Below are 25809 nucleotides of genomic sequence, written 5' to 3' on the forward strand. Positions count from 1 at the left end.
GCTATTGACAGATTTGAAAGAGAATCTAATCAGGTACAGAAAAAAGATCATTCAAAATAATTTCTGATGATAGATCGCTATGTGGTTAACCAGAAAGACTTCAAAGAATGGAAAGGTGCTCCTATAACAGAACTTTCCATCCTCATGTACTTATTTATGTAAAATTTTTCCGTAGAGCTTAAACCAATAAAAATGAAGAGTCACAGAATTAATCTTGAAACTTACCAGTTTTATCAATAAATTGTGTTTATTGATATATGGAGTAAATGAAAAAATTAACTTTCATCTTATTAAAAGACATCTTTTCCAAAAAAATTTACTTTTCATGCTTAACAATTATATATCAATAGTTGTAATATATTTTTGTTGTTTTTATTTATTTGCAATTGTAATAGGAACTCAATCTAACGAATATTTTCCTACTTACAGCTTTATGATCACATGAAACAAAAGATTTAATTTAGATAAACATTTTAATCTTATATTACATTTCATTTCAAAGTTTTATAAAAGACTTTCAAGCATAAAAAATATTTTGAGAAAAATAAAACTTTTCACAGGGACTGTCATGGAAAGGTGAAATCAAGGAAAAGAGCCATAATGCAAAGTGTCTTACTGTTCTAGAAGAGTTTGTCTACATAATTTTTAAAAAGTGAGAGTATCAAACTTTATTAGCTACATTTAAGATATCAATATTGATAACATATTATGAATTATTTTCTTTCAAGTATTTAAAATTAAGAAGAAACTTTTTACATGCCAACTTTGAAAAGTAGGGGCACAGGTAGTTTTTTTGTGTGTGTGTGAGGAAGATTAGCCCTGAGCTAACATCTGCCAATCCTCCTCTTTTTGTTCTGGAAGACTGGCCCTGGGCTAACATCCATGCCCATCTTCCTCTCCTTTATATAGGACGCCACTACAGCATGGCTTGATAAGCGGTGCGACGGTCCACACCTAGGATCCGAACCTGAGAACCTCAGGCCGCCAAAGTGGAGCACGGGAACTTAACCACCACACCACCAGGCCAGCCCCGAGCACAGGTAGATTTAAAAAATTCTTTCAAAGTGTAGTCGCAGAGTTTAGGAGCTAGTAGATCCAGTACTAGGAAACAGGGCCATGTAGCTCCAAAACCAACAGCTGCTCCTGAGAATGTGTGGAAGTAACTGCAGAGAGTGTAAGTTCAGCTACTCTAACGAAGGATCCTGCTGATCATGCAGACCGTGCAGAGAAATAGAAACTAAATATTTCACATCTTCCAAATGTAGCATGGACAACTAAAAACGAAGCCATATGCAGCTTTGTGCATCTATCTAGACAAAAAAAAAATAAACCCCAAAACAAAAGACAACTAAACTAATCTTTAATTTCCTTTTCTGGGAGGCCATGCAGAGCAGCAAGAAGCTCCGCCCGGTTAGCAAGCAGCACCTGCTGTGTGTTAGTACTCACGTCCTCGCCCCTTCCTAACGCCGACCTCGAGGCGTCCTCATCGCTGTCCACCCCCGACAGCCCGATCTGCTCGGCCTAGAACACAAGCACGAACCCACGTCATCTCCAGGTGAAAATAAGTTCAAACGAAAAAATCGTCCTTAATATTGAGGCAAGAAATGCCACCATGGCCATCCTCCAAGGCAGGAGAGCCTACACTAAATGCTGAAATCCATGGCCACGTCCCTCAGCCTCGGGACTTGAAAGCTGTTCTAAAGCAGCCCTTAACCAAAGTGCTCGCTGATCTGCAAATCACAATTTTGCAATTCATGACTCACAAGGATGAGTTTTCTTTTTCCTTTTTCTCAAAAGCATCTCTTTAGCTTAGAAAATATGCACTATGAACAGCAGTGGGTCTGAGCTAATGGAGTTAGCTCAGAAAATGAAATAATTCACTAGGTATTGAGGATTTCTAAGTTTTAAATTCAGTTTACACTGCATTGCTCATTGACTGGGTGTACGTAGAAATAATTCACTCACTATCTCACTCCCTATCCATAAGAGGAAAACCATAATGATATCTCTTTACTGCTTAAGAGGATGTTCCACGTGATGGTGTGCTGACCACCAGGCACAGAATCACCTGGGTGCAACTGGAAAATACAGCTCCTGGGCCCCAGCCTGACCTCCCATTGAGAATCTTTGGGGACACGACCCAAGAAGCCAATTGTTAAACTAGGTCTTAAGGTGATTCTTAGGTACTTTACAGAACTACTGCGTTAGGAGAATAAATAATGTCAAAATGATACAAAATTGTCAGGTTTCAAAACCACTGAAATACCAAAGTTTTTTTTTTTTTGTGAGGGAGACCAGCCCTGAGCTAACATCCATGCTAATTCTCCTCTTTTTGCTGAGGAAGACCAGCTCTGAGCTAACATCCATTGCCAATCCTCCTCCTTTTTTTCTTCCCCAAAGCCCAGTAGATAGCTGTATGTCATAGTTGCACATCCTGCTAGTTGCTGTACGTGGGACGCAGCCTCAGCATGGCCAGAGAAGTGGTGCGTCAGTGCACGCCCGGGATCCGAACCCGGGCCGCCAGTAGTGGAGCGCGTGCACTTAACCGCTAAGCCACCGGGCCGGCCCCCAAAGTTTTAAAACAAGGAAAGATATTGGCCCTTATCTACTTCAGCCAAAATGATATCCCTTTAAGTATATTCTCTATTGAGATTTTATATATATATACACACACACACAATCTCTATTGAGATTTTATATATACACACACACACACAACACACACAAATATACACACATGTATATTTTTTTCCTTTAAGGAGATACAGTCAAGACTCACTTTAGCTTTAAATGCCTTGATATTTCTTCATTCTTAGTGCTTTGTTCTCTGTAGAGACATCTGTAGACTATCTGGCATCATAGAATTTTAGAAGTCATTTAAAAAACGATTTACTCCAAATCCTCTCATTATTAATGAAGAAAAATAGAGACCCAGACTTGTGAAGCCACGCACAGCGTGAATAAACTAGGGCTCGGAGGACAGGCGGGGCGGAACCCCAGCGCTCGCTGGCACTATAATTAGCCCAGAGCTACACAGCTTAGTTTCTTCACCTGCAGATAGGGTTGATAATACCTCTCTCACCAGGTTTCTAGAAGATTCAATCAGGCTGCATTTAGCAGCTCAAACAACAAAAACGGAGAGAAACAAGGAACGATGAAGTTCATGCCAAAAACAACAACAAATAACCCAATAATGATTCGGCTGAATAAGGGAAGTCTAGAGCAAAATAAATGAAATAAATGAGAGGGAAAGATGATGCATGTGAGAAAGGAAAAGTAATCCTAGCCCGTCCAAGACAGAGGAAAGAGAGGGACAGCAGGAAAAGTCCCGTGCAATCACAGAGCAGGCTGCATCGCCTGCGGCCTCTTCACCGGTGTTTCATCCTTCCATGGCGTCTCCTGCCAAACCCCCAGCAGCCAAGTCAGTCGCCAGTCTCCAGTGCTTCAGGCTATCTTATTTTGCTTAAAACAAAAATATTTCTAGACTTTTTACTGGTTTCATCTCTCAAAAGGAGGAAGACACAATAAGAATGACTCTTGAGATCTGAGTGTGAAGAAATGGTAGATTTTACCGTGAATTGGTGTCCTAAGGACCAAGAGGGACAGCAGTGAAGGCAGTCCCAGCAAACTTACCTCAAAAATTTCAGGAACCAAAAAACCCAACATTTATCGAGTGAAGGGACATTCATATGCAGAAGTCTGAATCTGTAATTTCAGTAATCCTGACAGGAATGGAGAGGACAGGAGAGGAGAAGGGAGGGAGGGGAGGCTCAAAGATCTGACATAGAGGATGCACACTGAGCACAGATTTCCAAAGGACACACGGAAACATGCAGGAAAGCACATATAATCAGTAATAAAAAGGAGAAGCACAAAATCATAATCAAAGCATCGGGGCAGGCAGAGAAAAACTGAGCTGAGGTTTGTGGGAAACTCCTAAGGACAATAAAGCACCCCCCGGTTCAGCCTGGTGAGCTTCATTTGACCTTCAGCTTTCACCGAGCATGTTCACCGACCTGGTGCTTCGGAATCTCCACACGGCCAGGGGCAGCCGCTGGCTCCACAGTCTAGACCCACCTGGGATCTAACCCTGGGACCCTGAGCAAGCTTTTTTATTTCTTTGAGCTCCAGTGTCCTCAACAGCGAACCTGGGGTGAATCATCATTCCGACACCACAGGCCCCTGAGGGTTGGGAAATGAGACACACAGCTGGTGCACAGATGCACAGATCTATGCAATGGATCTAGAGGGTTCTCAACAAACCTGAGTCCACCTTCCTCACACTTCTTCTAAAACTGAACAGATGGTGGACATTTCCAAACTGAGCTGACAGTATTGAAGCCCAACATTCACCAGAACGGCTTTGTCCTTTTTAGTCTCATTTATTAGTAAGGAGAAAATAATAGATTTTAGCAAAATGCACCTTTTAAACACACATAATAGGATAACGAGCATTTTCTTTTCTTGGTAATTAGAAGGGATTTGTGGTTTTGAGAATTGCATACATGATTCCAAAAATCTTCATTTTTACTCTATGTACAATGACTTTAAATGACTCTATAACATTATATCCAAAATAAGATGCTAAGATTTATTTAATAAAGGCCAGCAAGATTATAATAAAATTAACTTATGCAGCATTTTCCCAAGTCATATTGGGAGGACCAAAGAATATGCAAAATTTACTAGCAAATGGGCTAGTTCAACATCTAATACTCTTCCTCAAGGCTTCATATGTTAAACAAGTTCTGAAGCTTCAGTTCATCTACAGGGACATTGACTATTTTGTATAAACTTAATTGTACCGTGCATTCACTCATTCATCAACGCAGAAAACGGTTACTAAGCATCAACCTCACGCCAGGTACTGTGTAAGTATCTGCAGAGAGGGGCTCAGGGCTTCATGTTCTGATGGTGAGTAAACACCATCACCCAAGAACATGGCTTCAGGACTCAAGTGTGGAAGTACCAGTCAGTCATGTTAGTGCACGCTGATAAGCTCCCTTTTCCTGAAGGAATTAATATTCCTAAACATATTTAGAGAAATTCCAAGATGGGTTGAGTATAAACATTTCAAGAAACTATTTTTACATAATACAAAATCATACATGTATTCAATCCATTACCTTACTATTGCTTCCTCTATTAACTTTGAAAAATCCCAGAAATGTTTTCTTCTCTTTGTCTGTCTCATCATTGCCAAGTGATGATTTTCTAAAGCTTTCTGGAAAAAAAAGAGTAAGAAGTTATTTTTCAGCATATGAAAGAGATTAAACACTTCACTTTAAAAATCTCAGTGAATGACTCCTCTACTCTTAAACTTTATTTTAGTTCTTATAAGAGGGTAAAACCATCAACTACTTCTTTCAAAGCATTTCAAGCCATCTCACAGCATGCAGTCGCGTTTATGAAACCACTAGAGGTTCTTACACTCCGTTAGTGATTATGGTGGCGTTTTTCTCTGGGTGTGGTTGTACCCCGTACGAGAATGAAAAAAACAAATCTAAAAGTTCTAGGGAAGTGCTGCCCAATAGAAAAATAAAGGGAACCATATACGTAATTTTATATTCTCTAGTAGTGGCATCAAAAAGAACCAGGTGAAATTAATTTCAATAATATATTTTGTTTAATCCAACACAACTAAAATATTATCATTTAATCACATAATATAAATATTAGTGAGACATTTTACATTCATTTTTGCACTATGTCTTCAAAATACAGTGTGCACACCTCAGTTCAGTCTGGCCACACTCCAAGTGCCCCACAGCCACACGTGCTCGGGACCATGAGACTGGACAGCACAGCTGTAAGGACCGCAACGCCCATGCAAAACATCCACTTTAAGAGTTATGAGTGAGGGGCCGGCTCCGTGGCTTAGCGGTTAAGTGCGCGCGCTCTGATGCTGGCAGCCCGGGTTCGGATCCCGGGCGCGCCCCGAGGCACCACTTCTCCGTCCAACGCGAGGCCGAGTCCCACGTACAGCAACTAGAAGGATGTGAACCTATGACATGCAACTATCTACTGGGGCTTTGGGGGGAAAAAAATGAATAAATAAAAAAAAATCTTTAAAAAAAGAGTTATGAGTGAGGCAAAAACGCTAACTACATAAAATAAATCAATGGCCTTCCTGCTTGAAGGGCTCTACTCCTTTTTAGAACATGGAATAACAGCAGTGGTTTACACAGGTGGTGTTTGAAATAATCACCTCAGATTTTCCAGGACCCATGTTTCCAGATTTTCCTTCCTCCACCTCAGCCAGAATGCTTTTCTTTTTAATTACATTCTCTAGGGGGGCCTTTTCTTTTTTTTTTTTTTTTTTTGAGCTCTCATCCTCTATCTTCTCCGTTTCTTGATGTTTTCTTCACCAGGATTTTAGAGCTAGAACTGGCCCTCTTATGTTCCAGATGGGGACACCATAGCCCAGAATTGTCAGGCAGCGGACAACAGAGCCAAGGGCTGTGGTTCCCAGGGCAAGGAGGGACCGGCAGCAACAGCAGCACTGGGAACCTGGACCCATTCCAGACCCCGAATCAGAAACTCAGGGGGTGGGGCCCAGCACCCTGCCCTAACAAGCCCCCTGGGGATGCTCAAGCTGTGGGGACGCACTTGAGAGCCGGCGCAGTAGAGGTTAAGAGCTGGCAGGTGTGCAGCGTACGTGGGCAGGTTGCTTCGCAGCTCCAGGCCTGAGTTTCCTCACCTGCAGACTGGGGATGAGTCAGATAACTGTGCCTGGTACACACAGCTCTATGACTACTGGCTATCATTACTCCCTGATCTGCTGACACTCAGACGCCACTCCTGGCCTTTATCATAAACTTGTCCAGTCCTTCTCGTCCAAGGCACACAAACATGGCAAGAGGACAGATAATTTAGGTGTTCCCAAAGGAGAGAAAAATGAATTTCCCCATACCACTGCCAACTGCTAGACAGCCACAGTGCCAATCCAATAGTGGGAAAATCTCGACCAGGATTATACAAACTCTACCATAAAAACATCAACCGAAACAAGGTAAACATCAGTTAACTTTTTTATCTGCTAACGTAGAATCTCATACTCCAAACAGAGAACAGACAGAAAAGCCAGTGCGTTAGTACTGTATGCATTCACACTAATACGGTCTACCCAACAAAGCAAGATTCAAGCACACGCATTCTCTAAATCACTCTGGGAGTGGCAAAGGCTCAGGTGAGTCTCCAGGGCCAGGACTTTCAGCTCCGTGCAGGCGGCTCCAGCCGAGCTCATCAGCAGCCTCCACATCACACAACATCCAAACCAGCAAGCCGGCTGGCTTCAGTCACGAGGTGTGCATCCACGCAGAAACGTGTGCACACGGAGTTCACGGCTAATCACATCAAGACCCTCTACTGAGCACAGAGCTGTAAAGGGTAACATATACTATACTACAGGGTAAAGCTATATGTAAACTACAGTATGTATTAAGATGTGTATTTACACCTAAGATGTTTCTAGAATTGATTGGTATATGACACGGATATCGTAAAATGCATGGTATTATAAGACCTGACAGATGAACAAGAGAGAGAACATGTTACTGCTGCACCCTATTACACCACCACAAAAACGAGAGACGGGATCAGAAAATTGCTATCAAATGGAGCCTCTTGTTTCTCTCCTCAACAGTGACAGTGGCTGGCCACCACGCCCACAGGACTCAAGGCTCAGGGACAGCCCTGGCACCAGAGCTGCCCCACAGTGATCCGAGTGGCTCTCTTGCTCGGCCACAGCCTGCAGTTGTCTGGAGGTGGCAGGGACCCAGCACCCAGCCCTGAGCCAGGCCCAAGCAGGTGGTCTGATTTGAGAGGCTTTGGTGACTTTGGACTGAGAGGGGCCTCCTGTGAGCCCTTTGCGACTCGGCAGACACTGCAGAAGGATCGGCTTGAGAGCTCAGCAAGAGCATCTGGTTTTCCTTACAGTGTTCCCATCAGCCAAATCCCCACAGGGCCCTGCTGCACAGTCAAAGCAGTAACTGGCAACCGATACATAGCCTGGCCGCGAACATACACAGCAGACCTGGAATCCATGGCTAGACGAATGACAACTTGAGCATGACATTTATTTTGTTTTAGTTTACTCTAATTCACTAAAACTTAAATATTAATAAAAGTTTAGGGGAGGTTGTGCTTAATCCATAAGAAAGCACGTCCTGTTCTGAAGCATCAAAATGACTTGGAGAATGTAAAGATGAATTGAGGGTGCAGAGGGATGGATGGAGCTGCTGGAGCTTTAAACACCAACGAGTCCAAAGAGCCCACTCTTCCGGACGAGAAAACTGAAGGTCAGGACCGTCCAGTGACCACAACAAGGTCACCAGGCCAGTACCTGCAAGAGGAGAACCAGGTTTGCATTTCCAAGTACACGACATGGGAATTCTCACAACGTGCAGTCTCTAAGTGCTGGGCACCAAACGAGACCACGTATACACAGGGCCTTTGGGCCCCCCTCTCTGCTACTCTCAGCCTGCCCGTGTTCCCAGATCAAAGCAACCAGAATTGATACAGCCTTCACACATATGAGTTTTCTGCTCAAAACGACTCCCTTCACAGTGTTTCTTAAAAGAGAATCCTTCTTTCTGTAATCTTCATCTGTACTGTACTACGGATCAGATAACAACAGATGAGGAATATGAATGGTGGCCTAGGCCACGGGACTGCCAGACATGACACCACGGACTGCGGTTCTAGACCAACACAGTTCCTTTCATTAATTTTTTTTCTAGAAACAAACTCTATTATTAAACACTTAATACACATGGATAAAAATTTCTGTAAACTATAAGCACTCATTAGGATTTTAATGAACTTTTTTGAATATGTATGTGTGTATATGTATATATAGTCCAAAATGTTCATTAAAATCCCAATATATATGTGTATGTATCTATGTATATCTATCAGTATATATCTATGTATATGTGTGTACGTATATGCATATATATGTAAATATATACATATATTTGTGCGTGTATATATAAGAAATAGGTGTCAGGATAAATGCAAAATCTGGACTAGTCGTTTACATACTTGTCTATGACAGAAAAGATTAAATTTCACAATCCACATTGCCCCAAATTCTGAAGCAGGCAGGATGGACCTTGAGGGTAGGTGAGCACAGGTGAGCAGGAAACAGTGCCTCTGCCCCATGTACCACCTCTGTTCTGCCCAGAAATTCTGTGTTCATAAAGGACCTGTTCTTTACAACAACCTCCTTCATTTCTTACCAGTTAGAACCACACAGCAAATCCTCTGTCCTCTAAGAGACATTCTTCTCTTAGCCAACCAGAGAGTCAAACCAAACCATAACCTCATTTCAGCCAGCAAGACGCCCCCAGAGGCGCCACAAGCCACAACTGCATTCCCTCAGGTCCTGCACACAATCATCACTTCCGTGCATCATCCGAGCCCAGAGCCATGCAAAGTGCAGCCTAGCAGGAGCAGTGCTCGGGCTCACTGTACCTCGACGGCTCAGGGAAGGCTCCGACTGCGTTTTGGTCAGAAGAACTGGAAAAGGCAGGCAATGAGAGAGTGAGGGCAAGCTTCGAGATCTGCAGCAGCACCTGACCAAGGCCCCGGCCCCTCCATCGGCCTCAGATGGGGGGTGTCTGTGCCCACGCAGGAGAAGGCCAACTGCAAAGCAGGCCTGCATTCTTGGCCTTGATCTCCTAGAGCCCGCAGCTGCCAGGCTGCTAAGTGCCACCATGGAAGCAGGTGGCAGCAAAGCCTTCTGCTTTTTACAAGCTGCCACCTCCAGGAATTCCAGAGGAGGTGCCCTCTGCCTAGCAACACATGTCCTCCTGCCAGCGGCCCTCACCGGTTCTCAAGCAGCTGCGGGCTGGGGAGGGGATGTCACCCAAGAGGGACAAAGAAGAGGGCTCCTCATGGGCATCCTCTGGAATGTTCTCTTTTCTTCTCAAATACTTGACTGTCAGTAGAGTGGGATGGAGGTGTTTGGCAGGAAGGGAAATCAAATATTTCACAGACAGCAAGGCACGTGGCTCAGTATGGTCCGGATGAAAGGGATGTCAGCCACTGGGCTGGAGCAGGTACCCCGCCACGCTGGGTGTGAGTCCTTTATTTTCTGGGGATGCTGCTGGGGTCCCAGGCAGAGCATCCCTTGCAGGGTGCCCGAGGCCGGGGAGAGGGGGACTCAGGGGCTTGGGCACAGCTCTGTCCCCTAGGGCAGAAGTACTTCCACATGCAGTGGGCAGGTAGCTGCACCAGTGTGCCCCATCCCACGTGGAGATCAAAGAGGGGGCGCTGGACTTAGTGGGGTTTCCTCTCAGGACGTCTCACCCCTGTGCTCCAGATGACTGTGGGCTTGCAGGGTCCACGCCTTAACAGAGAGGCTGGGTTCATATAACTTTCCCCAGGTAACAGGTTCTACAGCCCCTTTCAAGATATATCTGACGATTGACATAGAGCAGGAATAGCTGTTTGTGTAAGGCTTTTTCTTGCAAATACTTAAATGTGGGACAGTTTTTCTTTTCTTTTCTTGTCTTGCCAAATGAAAGCTCTGTTTCCAAAGAGTCACAGAAACCAAATTTAAATAGGGCTGATATAACCTGACAGACACCCCCGCGATATCCAGGCCTGTGTAGCAGATGCTGAGAATAATCTTGGGTGAGTTTTAAAAAGATACTGGCTAAAACACAAGATGCATTACTCTCAGATGTCAGAGCACTGCTTCTGAAGGAATAGTCTATGTATCTGATACTCAAGGGAGCTAAAACCCTTTCCTGAATATCAAATGAGACCAGGGTCCCGAACCTCCAGAAGTCCCAAACCTCCACTGTGACCACTGATTTCACAATAAATTTGGTAATAGCAAAACAAATTGTTTTATTGGGTGAATTTGAAAGAAGCTGTAGAGAAACATGAAAAACTTGAATATGTATATATTTTAAAAGCCCAGCTTGTTCAATATTATGGAATAAGTAAAAAGGCAACAGATACCAAGTGAGCTCACTAAAACAGATACTTTTCTGAAGTCCACTTTAGTAACTCTAAGAGCAAGGAACATTAAAATTTTTTTTTTGGTCTGACAGTTGGTTAAATACAGTCAGCCCTTTGTGCCCATCAGATGTCCTGCTCACAGGACGTCTCAGTCTTTGCACCAACATCCACCTCGGAGCAGCCACTCTCACCAGTTGCTCTAACTGTGACATCAGGCCAGGTACTCAATTCACATGGGCAGTGAGGTCTCTAGCACGGATGCTGAGGATGCATCCTCAGTTGTCTGGAGGGACTGAGCTCATGAACTATACTTTGGGCAGGTTAAAGAACAGCTAAATGCATTTTTGCCACTGGTTTTGATCATAAACAGTGTTTGAGACTTGGGAGCAGGAAACGGCAGTGAAAAAGAAACCCAGGAGAAGACGGTTTGAATGTGGTTTCTGAGTAGTTCTTTCAGAGTGGATGCTCCGATTTTCTTCTCACCTTCCCCTCTCTTACTTATCTTACTGAAGTTCACAGGAGACAAGGGGTGAAGGACTTGCTAAGGACTGGAGGAAAGAGGCCCAGAAATTTTCTTGCAATCGAGGGGAACAAGAACAAGCCAAATTTGTTTTCTGCCCACTTCAACTCTGGTTTGGACAAAATTCAAGCTGCCTGAAAATTCACACACTCATCTTTACCCACCGCAACCGTTGGGCAGAGAGCTGATGGGGGCTTGTGTGCTTCCCGTCCGTGTCCCTGGGGGTGGGCTGTCTATGGCACCCAGTGGCCTCACCTCTCTTGTTGTCCCACGCGTAGAGCTCCTTTATCCCCAGCTCATTCAGGGACTTGGACAGCTCCAACTCCTCCCCAGCAATGTTGTCCCTGAGAAGCACCACATGCTCTGGGCTGACCTCACACTTTGCACAGATGACAGGAAGAATGTTCTGGAGCGGGACCTCAGGGCTCACACGCACAACTGCCTTTTGCGTTCGCAGGTAGTTCACTACCAAACGCACAGACTTCTGGAAGAACGCACCAGACAAAAAGAATTCTGTAAGTACATCTTCCCACAATGGCTTCAAACTGTGTTTTTACACCAGAATTGAGTACGGCAAGATTTTGTGTAGCCTGAATCTTTCTTCCACAAATTCAGTGGGTCATGAGGGAAAGTGGCATACTGAATAGTGAACAATAAGTGCTTGGAATAATAAATTTACTTTAGAATCTTTCTTACTAATGATCAAACTGCTACAACACAGGGAAATGGACATCAGTGAGGGATCTCAATTTAAAATCCAATACATATGCTGTCTTTCAAGGATTCTGACCAGACTTGAACACTAGGCACTTATACACATTTTTCTAAAGGAACATAGTTTGGAAGTATTATGAATAATTCAGTTTAAAGAAAAACTCTCACAAAATAAGACATCAAATTTTTAAAAGCCAAAATATCCACATAAATATACGAATATCTATGTGAATATATATAGTGTGTGTATATAACTGTGCACACACATATTTATATATACATACTACACACATATATTTTAAGCTAGAAAATATTTTAGATTTTTTTAAAACATCAGATATATAATAATCAGAAAGAAAAACAATTTGACTACAGCTGATTCTAAGTGACTACATATAAAGTGTTGCATCATAAAAACTGAATCTGCCACACTTCCATGAAGTCAACTTCTGTTGGCCTTGACTGATCACCCACATTGTTCTAAGATCTGGAGGGCGGACACAGTAAACGTGCATCACATAAGAGTGAATGAGGTAGATCTCAGGCTGTTTTCCAGTCTGAGTACCAGGAGGTACTGAATTTTAGGAGGAAAGATGGAATCCTTGTCCATGCTTCTCAAACTGAAATTGTGCACAACTCTGGGCTCGCCTGCCCCCAAGCTTTTCACCTGGGGACCAGGAAGGTAAGAGAAGCTACAGGATATAAAAATGGTTTCGTTTCCTTGAACACTAATTTTACTTGAAGATTTAAGGAAAACTCTTTCAAACAGAATGGAGGTGGCATCAATTAAAATTTATTAACCACTCAAACCTAGAACTTCACCCGTTGGCCAAATTTCCATTTTGTAAAGCAGGAAAATTTAGTAGATATTCCAAGAATCTAAAAAAATGAAACAGCACTGCTTTTAATTGGAACTAAAAGATCCATATCCAAGCCTTGTTAAAAAGTACAATGAGCAGCTGGAGTTAGTTTTAATTGATAATCAAAAGCCTGAAATAAATCTCTGCATATGATAAGATATTCTCCAACTGCAATGAGTAAATATTTCTAACATCAATTTTTCAAAAAGGAAAATTCTCTTTTTTCCTCTCTCTCTCTCACTCTCTCTCGGAAGATGTTCAAATCTTCTACATATCCTGTCTGCTTCCTAGGGCAGGAAGACCTCCATAACTGAACTAGGCCCTTTAGAACTAGTCCAATAAGGTAGCCACTGGCTACTTGTGGTTACTTAAATTTGAATTAATTAAAAGTTCAGTTTTTCGATCACACTAGCTGCATTTCACGTGGTTAGTAACTACACGTGGGCAGTGATTATCACTCTGCGAAGTGCAGAATTATAGAATATTTCCATCCTTGCAGAAAGTTCAAATGATTAGCTCTGCTGTAGATGAATTCCTTTTCTATAATATCCAAAGGAGCAATATTACAACAATGAACATTATTAAATTCTGTAAATTTCCACCTCCTAAAATAAACTCAGTTTAGTTCCTAATGTTGTCTAGCATGGAAGTAGGAACCTCAACCACAGCTGTCTGCACGTTTTACTTGGCTAAGAGGGGCTCCACCAGGCCCTCGTCAGCACCTCCCATACCCGCAGCCACAGGCATCTGCATATGTCCTTAGATGACACAGGGTTCCCGTCCTACTGACCTCAGGCACCTTAGGTGGGCCAGGCTTAACCTTCTCTTCAGGAACTTTTTCTTTCAGAAATACAGTGTGCACATTCAGGGTCCCAACTAAAGTATTTGGCTTAAAACTCAAAGGCTGCTGGGTTTCTGAAGACCGGATCTCAAGGGCATGGTGGGACGGATTCAGGTGGTTCTGAAGGCAAAGTTCAACCAGCAGGTCCATCATTGCGTAGCTGGAAAAGGGAAACAAAGCATGGTTATTAGGAATGTCTGCTCTCCCCTTCTGTCTAGCTGAGTGAGGGCAGAACAAACCGGCCAGTGGAGGAATGAGCAAACTGGCTGTGCTGATGAAGAAAGACAGCCGCAGCTCATTGATTCCTCATGCATGATTGACAGCAATTTCTTAACATTTTCAGTACTAGTAAACAACATGAAAGAGCAGCCAGTAGATCAAAATCATAATAGCTGGGAAAATAGTTGTATTTCTAATCAAATTTATGGGTATGTGAACTTGAATCATGTAAGGTCCCTTAGCACAAACAATATTACTTATGGGCACAAGGCATTACATTTTCAGTTATTCATAAACGTAATGTATCTTAAAAACTTAAATTTTTAAGTTGAAGAAACTGATCACTTTCTTTTAAGCTAAAAAATGCCTTTTTAAAGACAAAAAAATTTAAGAAAATTCCCTTTGTTGAATGTGAAAAATTTTCATAATGTCCTCCCACCACAGGTAATTATTTACTAAGGGAGGAGAGTAACAATTCAGATTATCCCAAAGAATGGAAAGTTTCACCGATATCTTTTATATCTGCCTGGCAGATGTTTTTATATTTAAAGCTGACTTCTCTTTGCCTACAAATTTCCCAAGCAGTGGAGCATAAACCTCTCACGAAAGCATAGGTCCTTTCTCTGATCTAATTCTGAATTAGTAACTGGCATGGCAATTATTTCAGGTCATGATTATGCTTTCCAGGTGTCTGGTGACCTGGGTGTGTGCAGATCTGGGATTCCCAGCATGCCTGTAAACACACAGGTGCTAGCCACTGGCCCACCACCATTCATCCGTCACTCACCTGGAGCTGCTGGGGGCACTGATGCTGAACAGTAAAGCCACAGGCAAAGTCCCAACCCTGAGAGAATTCCCCAAAGGCTCTATTTCTCATTCAGTTGCTACAAGTAAAGAATATCATAATGCTCTGATTGTTTCGAAACCGTCTCCAGGATAATATTTACTCTCACCCACTACCCAGGAAGTAATTAAGTAACAGCATGTGTCTTAACCGGGGTCTGGAATCCCCTGTGAAGTTTAGGAGGCTCAGCACTTCTCCTGGCCCGCTGGAACTCGGATGGTGCATTCATCGGGCCACACAGCTCTAACCCTCACGAGCACCACACACGGGCAGGCACGCTGGCTAATAATGCTGTGAACTCTGATTCCTTCAGCTCTGAGATAAAAATCATCTTTATTTCAACAATGAGCTTAATGCAACAAAACAAGGAGTGACATCACCAAACACTCCGAGACATAATATTCCACTGAAAAGTCTCAGTATAGAAAACAGACTTCTAAGGACGCTAAAACAACGACATATTATTTGTGACCATTCACTGCGTGTCCATGATGGCCCGGAGCCATACTGCGCACTTCACTTCATTCCCTCTCATCCTCACAAGTCTGGGAGGTGGGGACTACTATCCCGGGGTTTCCAGGGAGAGGTGGAGCTGGGATTGGGACTCTGATCCATCTGATGCTGGGTCTCATTTCCTCTCTCTTCTCCCCATCCACAGTCTACTTCCACCAAGGAAACCAATATAAACACTTTTTCAAACAAATATTTGAAGTAATCTTAGAACAAAACCACAAAAAACACAAAAGCTATTAATGGAAACTTCCATTCTTTTTAAACTGACTTTGAATTTTTTTTTTTTTGAAGGAAGATTGGCCCTCCTTTTTTCCTTTTTTCTCCCCAAAGCCCCAGTAGATAGTTGTATGTCATAGTTGTACACCCTTCTAGTTGTGGTATGTGTGATGCTGCCTCAGCATGGCTTGATGAGTGGTGCATGGGTCGGCGCCCAGGATCCGAACTGGCAAACCCTGGGCCGCTGAAGCGGAGTGCGCAAACTTAACTGTTACACCACTGGGCTGCCCCGAAACTTCCATGCTTTTAATCCAATAATTGGTAACATGTTTGAAACATCAAATTAGACGTTCTGAAAGGGAGCAGGCCAGCTCTGGGGCTGGATGGATTTTTTTCCATTACAGAGAATAAACCTGTCTGGCCATAACAGAAGCCAGTACGTATCACTGAATGCACTAGCAGAGCAGTGATGTGGCATTTCTTTCCTGTCCGAATAAATAAGTGGGTCCTTAAATCTCTGTCTGTGTGTCGAATGGATCTCCTCCAAAATTGGCTGATGGATACTCAGCAGTGCTGACCTTCACTCTTTCCTGACCCTAGTGTAGGATGTAGTTCTTCCCAGAGAGAGCTCCTTGATGTTAAGGCTGCAGTGACGTGCAACAGTTGAGTGTGGAAGCAGTTTCTCGATAACATGTTTGAGGAATGGGAGAAGGAAAGGATTCCCAAGCAGAAAATTCTATGTGCTGGAGGCCTATCTCCTCAAATTTACTATCAAATGACAGGGAGAGGGAGGCAAAAAAAGAAAAACCACAACACTGTAAGAAAGTGATAATAAAACTCAGCTCAACACCACAGGCTGGGTCATCACAGGCCCTTAAATCGGTTGAAAACCAATGCAACCTGGACCAGCAAATCAGACACCAGCCCTCCCGGTGGCTGGAACCCAAGCGGTTTTACAGGAAAGTGAGGAGGTTTGGGACAAGGGGAGCCAGGCTTTGAGAGCTGTCTTGCTCTCTTTCAGGCCATTTCTCTTGGAGACTCACAGATGGACACAGCATCCCGACACAGATCCGACTTGGGTTGCATCTAAGAAGCCAGATGTGCAGAAGTCCGAACAGGAGGACTCAAGCCCAAAAGCACGAGCCCATCTCACAACATTTCCTAAAGGGTCTGCCATCTGCCACATCATGGGACCCTTCCCCAGGCCCATTTAAAATGTGACCTCATTGACGACTTCTCCCCTGTATGCTTCTCAGGATCACGTCCTTGCACAGTGAGGTGTGAGTGAGGTGGCCTTAACACCACTTTTCACCACACATATTAAGCTGCTGTTGGCCAGCATTTTAAAACCCCAAACTCCAAACAGTAAGCCAGTTCCTTCAAGGCTCCTTTGATGCTCCTGGAAAAATTCACCCAGAAAGAGAGAAGGAACCCACAGCACAATGGCAGTGCCAAGGACGGACACAGAGGTCCTGACTGCTGCCTGGTCCCTGTGGGTTCCCTTCACAGATTCACCAGACCTCAACCCACAGAGGATGAATGATTTCTCTAACTGGGTGTCATTTTGTGCCCTCCACAGGGTCTTGGTAGGTCCCTGTGCCACTGGGCGACAGGAAAGAGCTTTCCGGAGCCTGGAAGAGGTTGCCTCGTCACTCCTACACTTTCTCATCACCTCCTGAGCCTGGTCTCCTGTTCGCGCCTCCCACCTGCCCTGGGATGCAGTGGCACCCGCCTCTGATCTGCCGCTTTGCACATGCTGGCCCTTTGATGAGGGGTTGAGCATCTTCCCCATGGCAGTATGGGGATTTAGTGAAAGGACTGGAGGGGCAGGCTGCCCAGGATGGAGTCCCAGCACCACCACTCACTGCTTCTCAGACCTGCCTCTCCGTGCCTCTGTTTCCTCATCTGTGAGGGCATAATGACAGAGTCCACCTGTTAGACTCTTAAGTGAATTAACACTTGTAAGACACTGAGCACAGTGCCAGGCACGTGGTAAGTGTTATGTGTTTGCTAAATAAATGAGTTAATTCATTCCTGTCTTTTCTATTTGGGATTCTACGTAGTGAGACGTTTTACTTGGCTCGGAGCAAAGCGTCTCCTGTTGGTATGTGGCTGAACTCTATCCTGCTCTCAGCAAATACCAAGATAAAACAAGACGCTTTTCAAGTAGCATCCTTGAGGCACTGCAGAATCAAGTTTCCCCAATCTTACAAAGAGAAAACTAAGGCAATCAGACACTCCCAGAATGTCAGAGGAAGGTCAGGTGTATTAAGGAAGCTGACTAGACCGTCAGTGCTAAGGACACACAGCACACCGCCCGGGCCTCAGTGGTCACCCCGTATGAATATTGCTATGGACAGAATTGTGTTTCCCCAAGTTCATGTTGAATCCCTAACCCCTATGTGACTGTATTTGGAGACAGGGCCTATAAGGATGTAATTGAGGTTAAATGGGGTCATAAGGGTGGGCAGTAATCTGGTAGGATCAGTGTCCTTATAAGAACAGACACCAGAGAGCTCGCTCCCTCTGCACACCCACAAGAAGAGGTCACGAGAGCACACAGCAAGACGGCGGCCGCCTACAAGCCAGAAAGAGGTCTCAGAATGAAATCTTCCCTGCTGGCACCTTGATCTCGGGCTTCTAGGCTCCAGAACCATGAGAAATAAACGTCTGTTGTTTAATCCACGCAGTCTGTGGTATTTGGTAGTTTGGTAGCCCAAACTGACTAAGACAAACACAAACACCATTCTCAGGGACTCTCTCTCTCTCTCTCTCTCTCTGTAATCCCAAATTCCAAGTTTAGTGGACGAGTAAAAGACAGTGGTAAAGAGGACTGATTACCCAAAACCGCACTAACGGGGGTGGTGGGGGTGGGGCGAATCTCTGGGGTTTTCTCTCCCACTGCTCCTCAATCCTTTTTTCTTCCAACTTCTTCATCTCTTTGTTCTCTAAATGTCTTTTAAGTGCTCATAATGTAGGGATGAAATTTATTTTTTGGCATTTATTGTGGTCTCTATTTTTAAATTTAAAGAATAGAATTTTTCTACTTATTTCTTTAAAAAATATTACTTTCCAAATGTGTATAGACTTCAAAAACTGTTTTTGCACGAGTCAGTGGTTTCAGTAAGAAAAACTGGTCTTTTCTTGTATGCGATTCTTTCTGAAATCCTGGTGGAGAGCGAGACAGCAATGAACAACCTGTGACAACACTCCTGCTCCCCCAATGCAGAGGCCACTCAGTGGCCACTCAGAGGACTCAGGGATGACAGTGAAGGGGCTATCTGGGCCCACAGAGCTGGGACATGGAAGTCAGAGAGGCCAGGCGCTAGTTCCATCAAGTGGGGCCCATTAATGAGTCGCCCTTCTCGAATGAGGACACTTCCATCTAAATCACGATGCCCGTCTATGGTCAGGCAGCTGAGGATCATCTTGAACTGCCTACACTAATCATTCCTACAAACTCCCTCCAGGCCATTAGGCCAGCAAGACCCTGGGCTTCCTCTTGGGGACTGCATGCTCATCCAGGTACCCTGACATCCAGCAAAGCCAGTGGCATGCACTGCAGCAGGGAATCTCCAAGTTTAACATGTAACCTGAAACTTCTGGCTTGTTAAAGCACAGACTGCTGAGCCCCACCCGGGGGTTGCTGATTCACTAGGTCTGGGCTGGGAATTTGCATTTCTAACAAGTTCCCAGGTGACAGGTGACACAGCCACTGCTACTGTGGGACCACACTTTGAAAACCACTGCACTCCAAGTACTCATGAAATGAGCACTTAGTACATATGCGTTGACTGGATAAATGGCTCCCTCAGTGCCAAGTTTACAAATTACATTAAGGTAGCTACTTTCGTACATAATGTTCAAACAAACACACTTAATTTGCATGCACTGTCAAATCTTAAACTGGTGGAACATGGCCTAGTTTCTTGTGTAGGACCAAGGCCAGCAGGTGGCACCAAGCCCTGGGTACAGCAAACTCGGGTGTAACAGAGTCAGAGCAGGCCCTGGGAGAAAGTCCAGTCTGGCAGCTTCATAACGCATCAGAGAGGCATGATATGGCAAGATGTGAGTGGGGTCCTCCAAGAGGCGGTCCGTACCAACGAGGTCCAGTACAAAGGAACACACGGCAGAACACAAAACCTGACAGTGAAGAGACAGGTGACTGAAGAAGCCCAGAGCCAGGGAACCTGCCGGCCATAGACAGGGCTCCAGGTTCGAGGCTGGGGTTACCAGCAAGAAACCAATCTCACGGTGGCCTGGGTCCTGGGCCTATCAAGTGAGGCATGAGGGAACGAGGCAGCAGCAAAATGACCAGAGGTGCCGGCATCTCAGGCGCAAGGCAGAAGCTAAGTCATCAGGATGATGGTGCCAAATCCCAGAGAGTTGTCCACACCCTAACAAAACTCAAATGCCCCTCGGGGCCAGGCAGCTGCCGCAGTCTGCAAAGGGTCTCAGGGTGTGACTCTAGGGAGAGATGGGGGTCGTGCTAACTGGAGAGATGAGCCTTCTCTAAAGGCATTCAACTTTTAATGTTGTTTAAAAGACCGTGCTGGTTGGAGCCCCTTGACCTGGAAGAGATGAGATGTGCCGAGGTTGGGAGCCTAACAGTTATCCTGCCCAGATGTGACGTCAGGAGCTACATTACCTGGACAGGTATGGACAGGTGATCTCAACAAGGGGTGCATTCTGGTTAGGCTCTCACTATGGTAACTTGTGTTTTTTCTTAACTCCGACTTTATCATCTTTTGACTTATATCTTGGAGGTCATCTTACTTCAGAGTCCAGAGCCTCCTGTGTCCAGGTCACCCGGAAGCAGGTCTTTTCTATGTGCTTCTCACTTGGCAGGTGAGCCAATGAGCCCCCTGGGGGACCTGGAACACAGGCCAATGTCTTTAAGGTTAACTGTTAGTGTTTATTTTTAAAATGCATGTGAATTTTGCAAGCGACTTTAATATAAAACTATTTTTCCCTACGTTTGAGGAAAATTAATGTTCTAATGCACCAGTTCTCTCATGACTCACCGCCTAGTGCTGGAATAGAACCTTGTGTCCCTGGTGGCACATGCAATCTTGTATGAAACCCACGGAGCTACAGTATGGCCCACAAGAGACTCATTAAGACACTACCACCCCAAACGTCCAGGCCCACGTATCTCCCCCTTCCCAATCTAGGTTCCAGCAGCACTAAACTTCCTGCTTCTTGCCCAAACTGGTCATTTTGCAAATGCTACTTATTTCCTTCTGCTTGTTGGGATGTCCCCTTCCCAGTGCCTCATAAAAGTTAGGTGTTCAATTTGTATTTTATTCAATGAATAAACGATAATTTTCATCTTTTTAGTCTATCAAGATCCCACAATGTGAGACTTTCCCTCTGTATGATTGGTATAACACCAAATCCAAAACAATAACAGTACCTCTGTGAACTGTTAAACACTGGGTTCAGTAAAGAACATGCCCACCTTCTCACGGGATGAGCAAGTCGCTTATAATTGTTCGCTTCTCACAGGAAAGTTCTCATAAAGAAAATCCAGGAGTAACTGGAGGCGGAGGACCACATTCTGCACATCACAGACACATTGTTTTTTTTTTAGCTTCTCTTGGATTTAGCCCAAACAAAGCCTTACTAAGGCAGAAACACCTTAGGGAGGTGAGTTAAGACATGGATGATCAAACACATTACACGCGCTGATAAGAAAGGGCATTCAATGAGGTTTACCTCTAGCTAATGTGACCAATACGGGCTCTGTGTCCTGGGAATCTTCCCTGTGAGGTTTTTTAGGAGAGTGAAAATACTCTCTTTGATACTATAATGGCGGGTACATATCATTATACACTTGTCCAAACCCACAGAATGAACCACGCTGAGTGAATGCTAACATAAACTCTGGACTTTGGTGGTTATGAAGTGTCAGTGTAGGCTCGAATGTAACACATGGCACACTCTGACGAAGGATGCTGATAATGGGGGAGGCTGTGGGAGAGGGGCAGGGGGCATATGGGAAATTTCTGTACCTTCCTCTCAATTTTGCTGTGAACCTAAATCTGCTCTAAAAAAATAAAGTCTTTAAAGAAAAAGGTATTCGTCAAGTGAAAATGTAAATCAAACTAAACCAAACCAAACCTGACTGTTAGCCAGTTATTTAGAGAGGGTCTTCCTTTGGCCAACTCCCCAGCTTCAGAAACGCCCCTTCGAACTTCACCTCCTTCCCTCACTGAGTGCTGGAGAAGAGCAAGCTTCCTTCAGCCCCTGGAGCTGTGAGCTCACCTGAGAGCAAAGTCCAGGCCACTGGCCCTTCAGAAGCTGCCAGCAGACCGCACATCTGCTCTTTCTGCAAGACGCTTTGCCAGCACCTTGATGGGTAGGTCGGATGAAGGACAGACCAGGGCTGAGGGTCACTCACAGCCTTCCTCCCCTGCATCTTGTAACAGGTGCACTTTCTCCAGAAGGCACGTAGAGGCCCAATACCTGTGCTGAGAGTCCTGTGCTGTTTTACCAGGGCCAGGAGCTAAAAATCCCAGCACAGTTGTAAATGTGTCTATTGTAAAGGGGATCTCATGGCCCATAGAGGCAGAATTGCAGGACTGAACACTGAGGAAGATTTCTTCTATTTTGCAAAGGGAATGCTTGACTTTTCCTGCCCCGGAACCCTTGGACATGTGTACCAACTTAGACTGGACTAATTCACCACATCAGAAGGACACAGCCCAACTCTCTAATGCTTGATACAGTTTATGAAGCTCTCTTTAGGCTAAGGGCATTGTCTCTTCAAAGACCTTCTATTTACTTGTGCCCCAACTAAATGATGGAGTCAGTGGCCTCCTTCCAGTGGCCATGTGCAATGATGGTAACACCTTTCCTATATGTCAGAGCATTTTCCTTAAGAATGACCTGGAATACCGATTCTCATGTCTTTAACTCTAAGAATAGACTGGGACTTTTATTTAAGTTTCTAAATCCAAAGGAAGCTAAAAAAAAAAAAATCTGTCATATACAGAGAGGAATCATTAGACTCCAATTACTAATGTATTTTCTCTATGAGAATCTGTCCTATCAGGAAATACCATGGTTAAAGGGCTGACTATAGATTATAAACTATTTGCTTACCCTGTGAAAAGGTGGACATGTTCTCTAATAAAACAGAAGAGGGAAACCACAGTGGTCAACAATTAGTAGATCTACGCTAAGCACGGGTCAGGAACTGACTTCAGCCCACTCTTGTATTGTTAAAGAATGTGATATATAAAACCAGTTCCCAAAACAAGAAGCTACTGCCTCAGCAATAGTTATCATCTGTTGACCCAGTTAACGGGCCCACAGGCTGCTACTTTGACTCACTTAATCCTACAGGAAACCTTGCAGAAGGGATTATAATTTACTACTAGAAAAGAGAGAAGTATTTCAACATTCAATCTCTAAGGATGCACCTATTCTCACAGCTACATTGCAAAACTGCACAGTGGTAACTTCTACTTTGTAAGGGAAAAAAATAAAGATACAACTGGAAGAATGTGTTGAGCTTGAAAACATTTTTCAAAATAATATTTTTACTTTTAAGGCAGGCATTCTGTCTCTCCACAGGCATTTGTAAAACTGGACCCATGTGTTGTGGATTTCAGACCTGACCCACAGGCCATTTTCTTAAAAAATATGTAACTAGATTGATAGTGGCGATGGTCTCATGGGTATATACTTACCTACAAACTCACCAAGTTGTATACATTAAGTATGTATAGTTTTAATATGTTAATCATACCTCAGTCAAGTGATTTTTAAAAAAAAATGTAACTAGAAGTTGGGCCAAAAATATAAGAACGGTGAGTAAACCATAATACATTCACTGATAAAATCTCATGCATCTATTGAACTAGTTTGTAATCCTGTAATAATGTGACAGGCTTCTCAAGTTAAAGTGAAGTGGGAAACGTGGACTGAGAACAAGGACCACTCTGTGAAACAAAGAAACACAGAAGCTCTTGTACCTTGCCTATCTCTTGTTTGAGCCTGGGAGCTGCCTAGGGAACCACCACAAGAGCTCAGGCTTCTGTGGGCCGCAAGGCCACGAGCCCGGCTCCTCCCGCGTGGGTCCACTATAGATCTCCCTTGCTGTACTCCAGCCCTACTGCTGGGACAACAGCTACGGGAGGGCCCCCAAGGAGAAGCGTGCCCCGATATCCCCGGCAGGCACCACTGTGGGAAGCAGTCTGGTATCATCTACCAGAGCAGACGATATTGTATGCACAGCTCAACAGCTCCAGTCCTCGGGACATACTGAGGCCTGGAGCGAGGGCCTCAAACTTCTGTTCACCTCGCCCATAACATAATTGTAAAGGCTTATGTACTTCTTTGTGCATTAAATTGTCACCTAGAACTTTCATTATAATGTTTAAATAGTTGCCAAGGATATAATTTCAGGTAGAATCTAAATACTGGTATTTAAAAATAAAACTACTGCATCAATCTTTTCAAAGTACTTACAAGAATAAAAACACCCAGAGTAAGTTGATTTCCACCATTATCCATTTTCAAAATACCTGAACAAACTGCTTTTTAAGATTTAAATATTTTATATCATTTCTTGCTCTCCCTGTTTTCCTATAAATACTAACCCATTCACTCCTGCCTCAGAATTATACAAATGTATTTCCCCGCTTGAAAGTTTTTATAATTAATCACTCTAACATGCTCTCTACAATAAAAACTGTATAAACATTTAAATTTAACTTTTTGTTTTCTGTGACTTTGTTAAATTTTTTTATTATAGATCGAGTTATCAGTAACAACAGTTGTAGTAGTACAAAATTGATCAAACAACATAATTATGATATATTTTGATAAATATCAAGCATAAAATTAGAAGTTCTATTGGTAATAAAACTCTTAATGCTATGATTGAAGGAGGCTTTGCCAAGGTTTCAATGTGCCTTTTGTGACTGATTTGGGGAAAAGTACTGGCATGGGACCTTGACCACAGCACACTGACAGGCAGACCAGATCTAAGACGGAATATGGGTCTGGAAATTAACTCCCTTAAATTTAAAACCCATGGGTCAGATTTTATTCCTTAATCCGAACTAGCATTGTTTTCATTTGGAAAATTGATTACCGATTGTAGTTACACCCCTACGGGTCAGCCTGTAAGTGGACATTTGAACGGTTAACTCAGGAGGCTGCTCTGGGCTGTATAACTTCAGTGCCAAGGATGTGGCACAGACTCTAGTGGCTGGTCACCTACTTGGAGTTGCATGGGGGCCTCCTCTTCTTTCAGAGCACACCCTCTAACACCAGTGAGCTGTGCAGTCCTTGCTCTCCTAAGGGTTAAGGTGAGCCATGGTGGGGCCAGTTAGCACAGTCATTCCAGTGAGACATTTCAAGCTGCTACCTAGGCCCAGATTTACACCCCCTCGGCCGCTGGTCTGCCCTGACACAGACGGAAGCGCACCCCCTGAGGATCCACCCTTCAGTTCCCCCTGGACTTGCACACTGATCGCAGCAACTGCTCCCTACCTCCCATTGACCACACTCTTCTTCTCCAGCCCACTGGGAAGAACCACGGTCACGTCCACTGCACTGTTCCACAGGTTCTCCTTCATGGTGAGCAGATTCTGGTGAGGGCCCGGCGACACATCTCGGTGAGGTTTCTGCCTGCTCTGCACATTCGGGGTGGCGGGCTTTCCAGGAGGAGGGGGAGCGCGAGCCTTCATCTTCCTCCTTAAAAATGACAACCAAGAAGGTGAATGCAGTGGCAGCGTCCAGCGACAAAGTTAATACAATCACCTGTTGATTTCCAGCGGCTTTGAGGTACTTCTCCTCATAGTAGTTCATTCTTATAGATATTTCTCTCTCCTCAGAAATGCCTTCTGAGTTGCATGACCTTTTTAAAATCTATATATTGGCACTCTTCAATGCTAACGGAAAATGGACAACTAAGAAAAATAAAAGAAGTGTTTTTGAAAGGACGTGTTCCTGGAAAGATACAGCCTAAAAATGTGTTCGCTACCAGGGAGGGACAGGATCACAAGTTTACAGATCAAGTGCGGGTCGGTGTAGAGAGTTCGCTTGGATCAGCCCATCCTGAACCTCCGAGTGGGGTACAGATCACAAACAA

General features: G+C 44.1%; 1 protein-coding gene across 6 annotated transcripts in view; it reads right to left on the minus strand.

Moving 5' to 3' along the window:
* The window catches only part of COBL (cordon-bleu WH2 repeat protein), a 286849-nt gene that overhangs the window by 158260 nt on the left and 102780 nt on the right, over positions 1 to 25809 (minus strand). For 3 of the 6 annotated variants that reach the window (XM_087433352.1, XM_087433180.1, XM_087433114.1), the window contains exons 2-6: positions 25209 to 25412; positions 13859 to 14069; positions 11750 to 11978; positions 5127 to 5224; positions 1447 to 1521 (exon numbers count right to left, since the gene is read on the minus strand). In XM_087433352.1, coding sequence (XP_087289478.1) covers positions 1447 to 1521; positions 5127 to 5224; positions 11750 to 11978; positions 13859 to 14069; positions 25209 to 25412 — 817 coding nt within the window. The remainder of the gene's footprint in view (positions 1 to 1446; positions 1522 to 5126; positions 5225 to 11749; positions 11979 to 13858; positions 14070 to 25208; positions 25413 to 25809) is intronic. The other 3 variants (XM_087433415.1, XM_087433307.1, XM_087433242.1) reach the window with 1 other exon arrangement.

Source organism: Ceratotherium simum, chromosome 1, assembly GCF_057802395.1.
Source record: "Ceratotherium simum simum isolate JZ-2026a chromosome 1, ASM5780239v1, whole genome shotgun sequence".
Taxonomy (NCBI): Eukaryota; Metazoa; Chordata; class Mammalia; order Perissodactyla; family Rhinocerotidae; genus Ceratotherium; species Ceratotherium simum.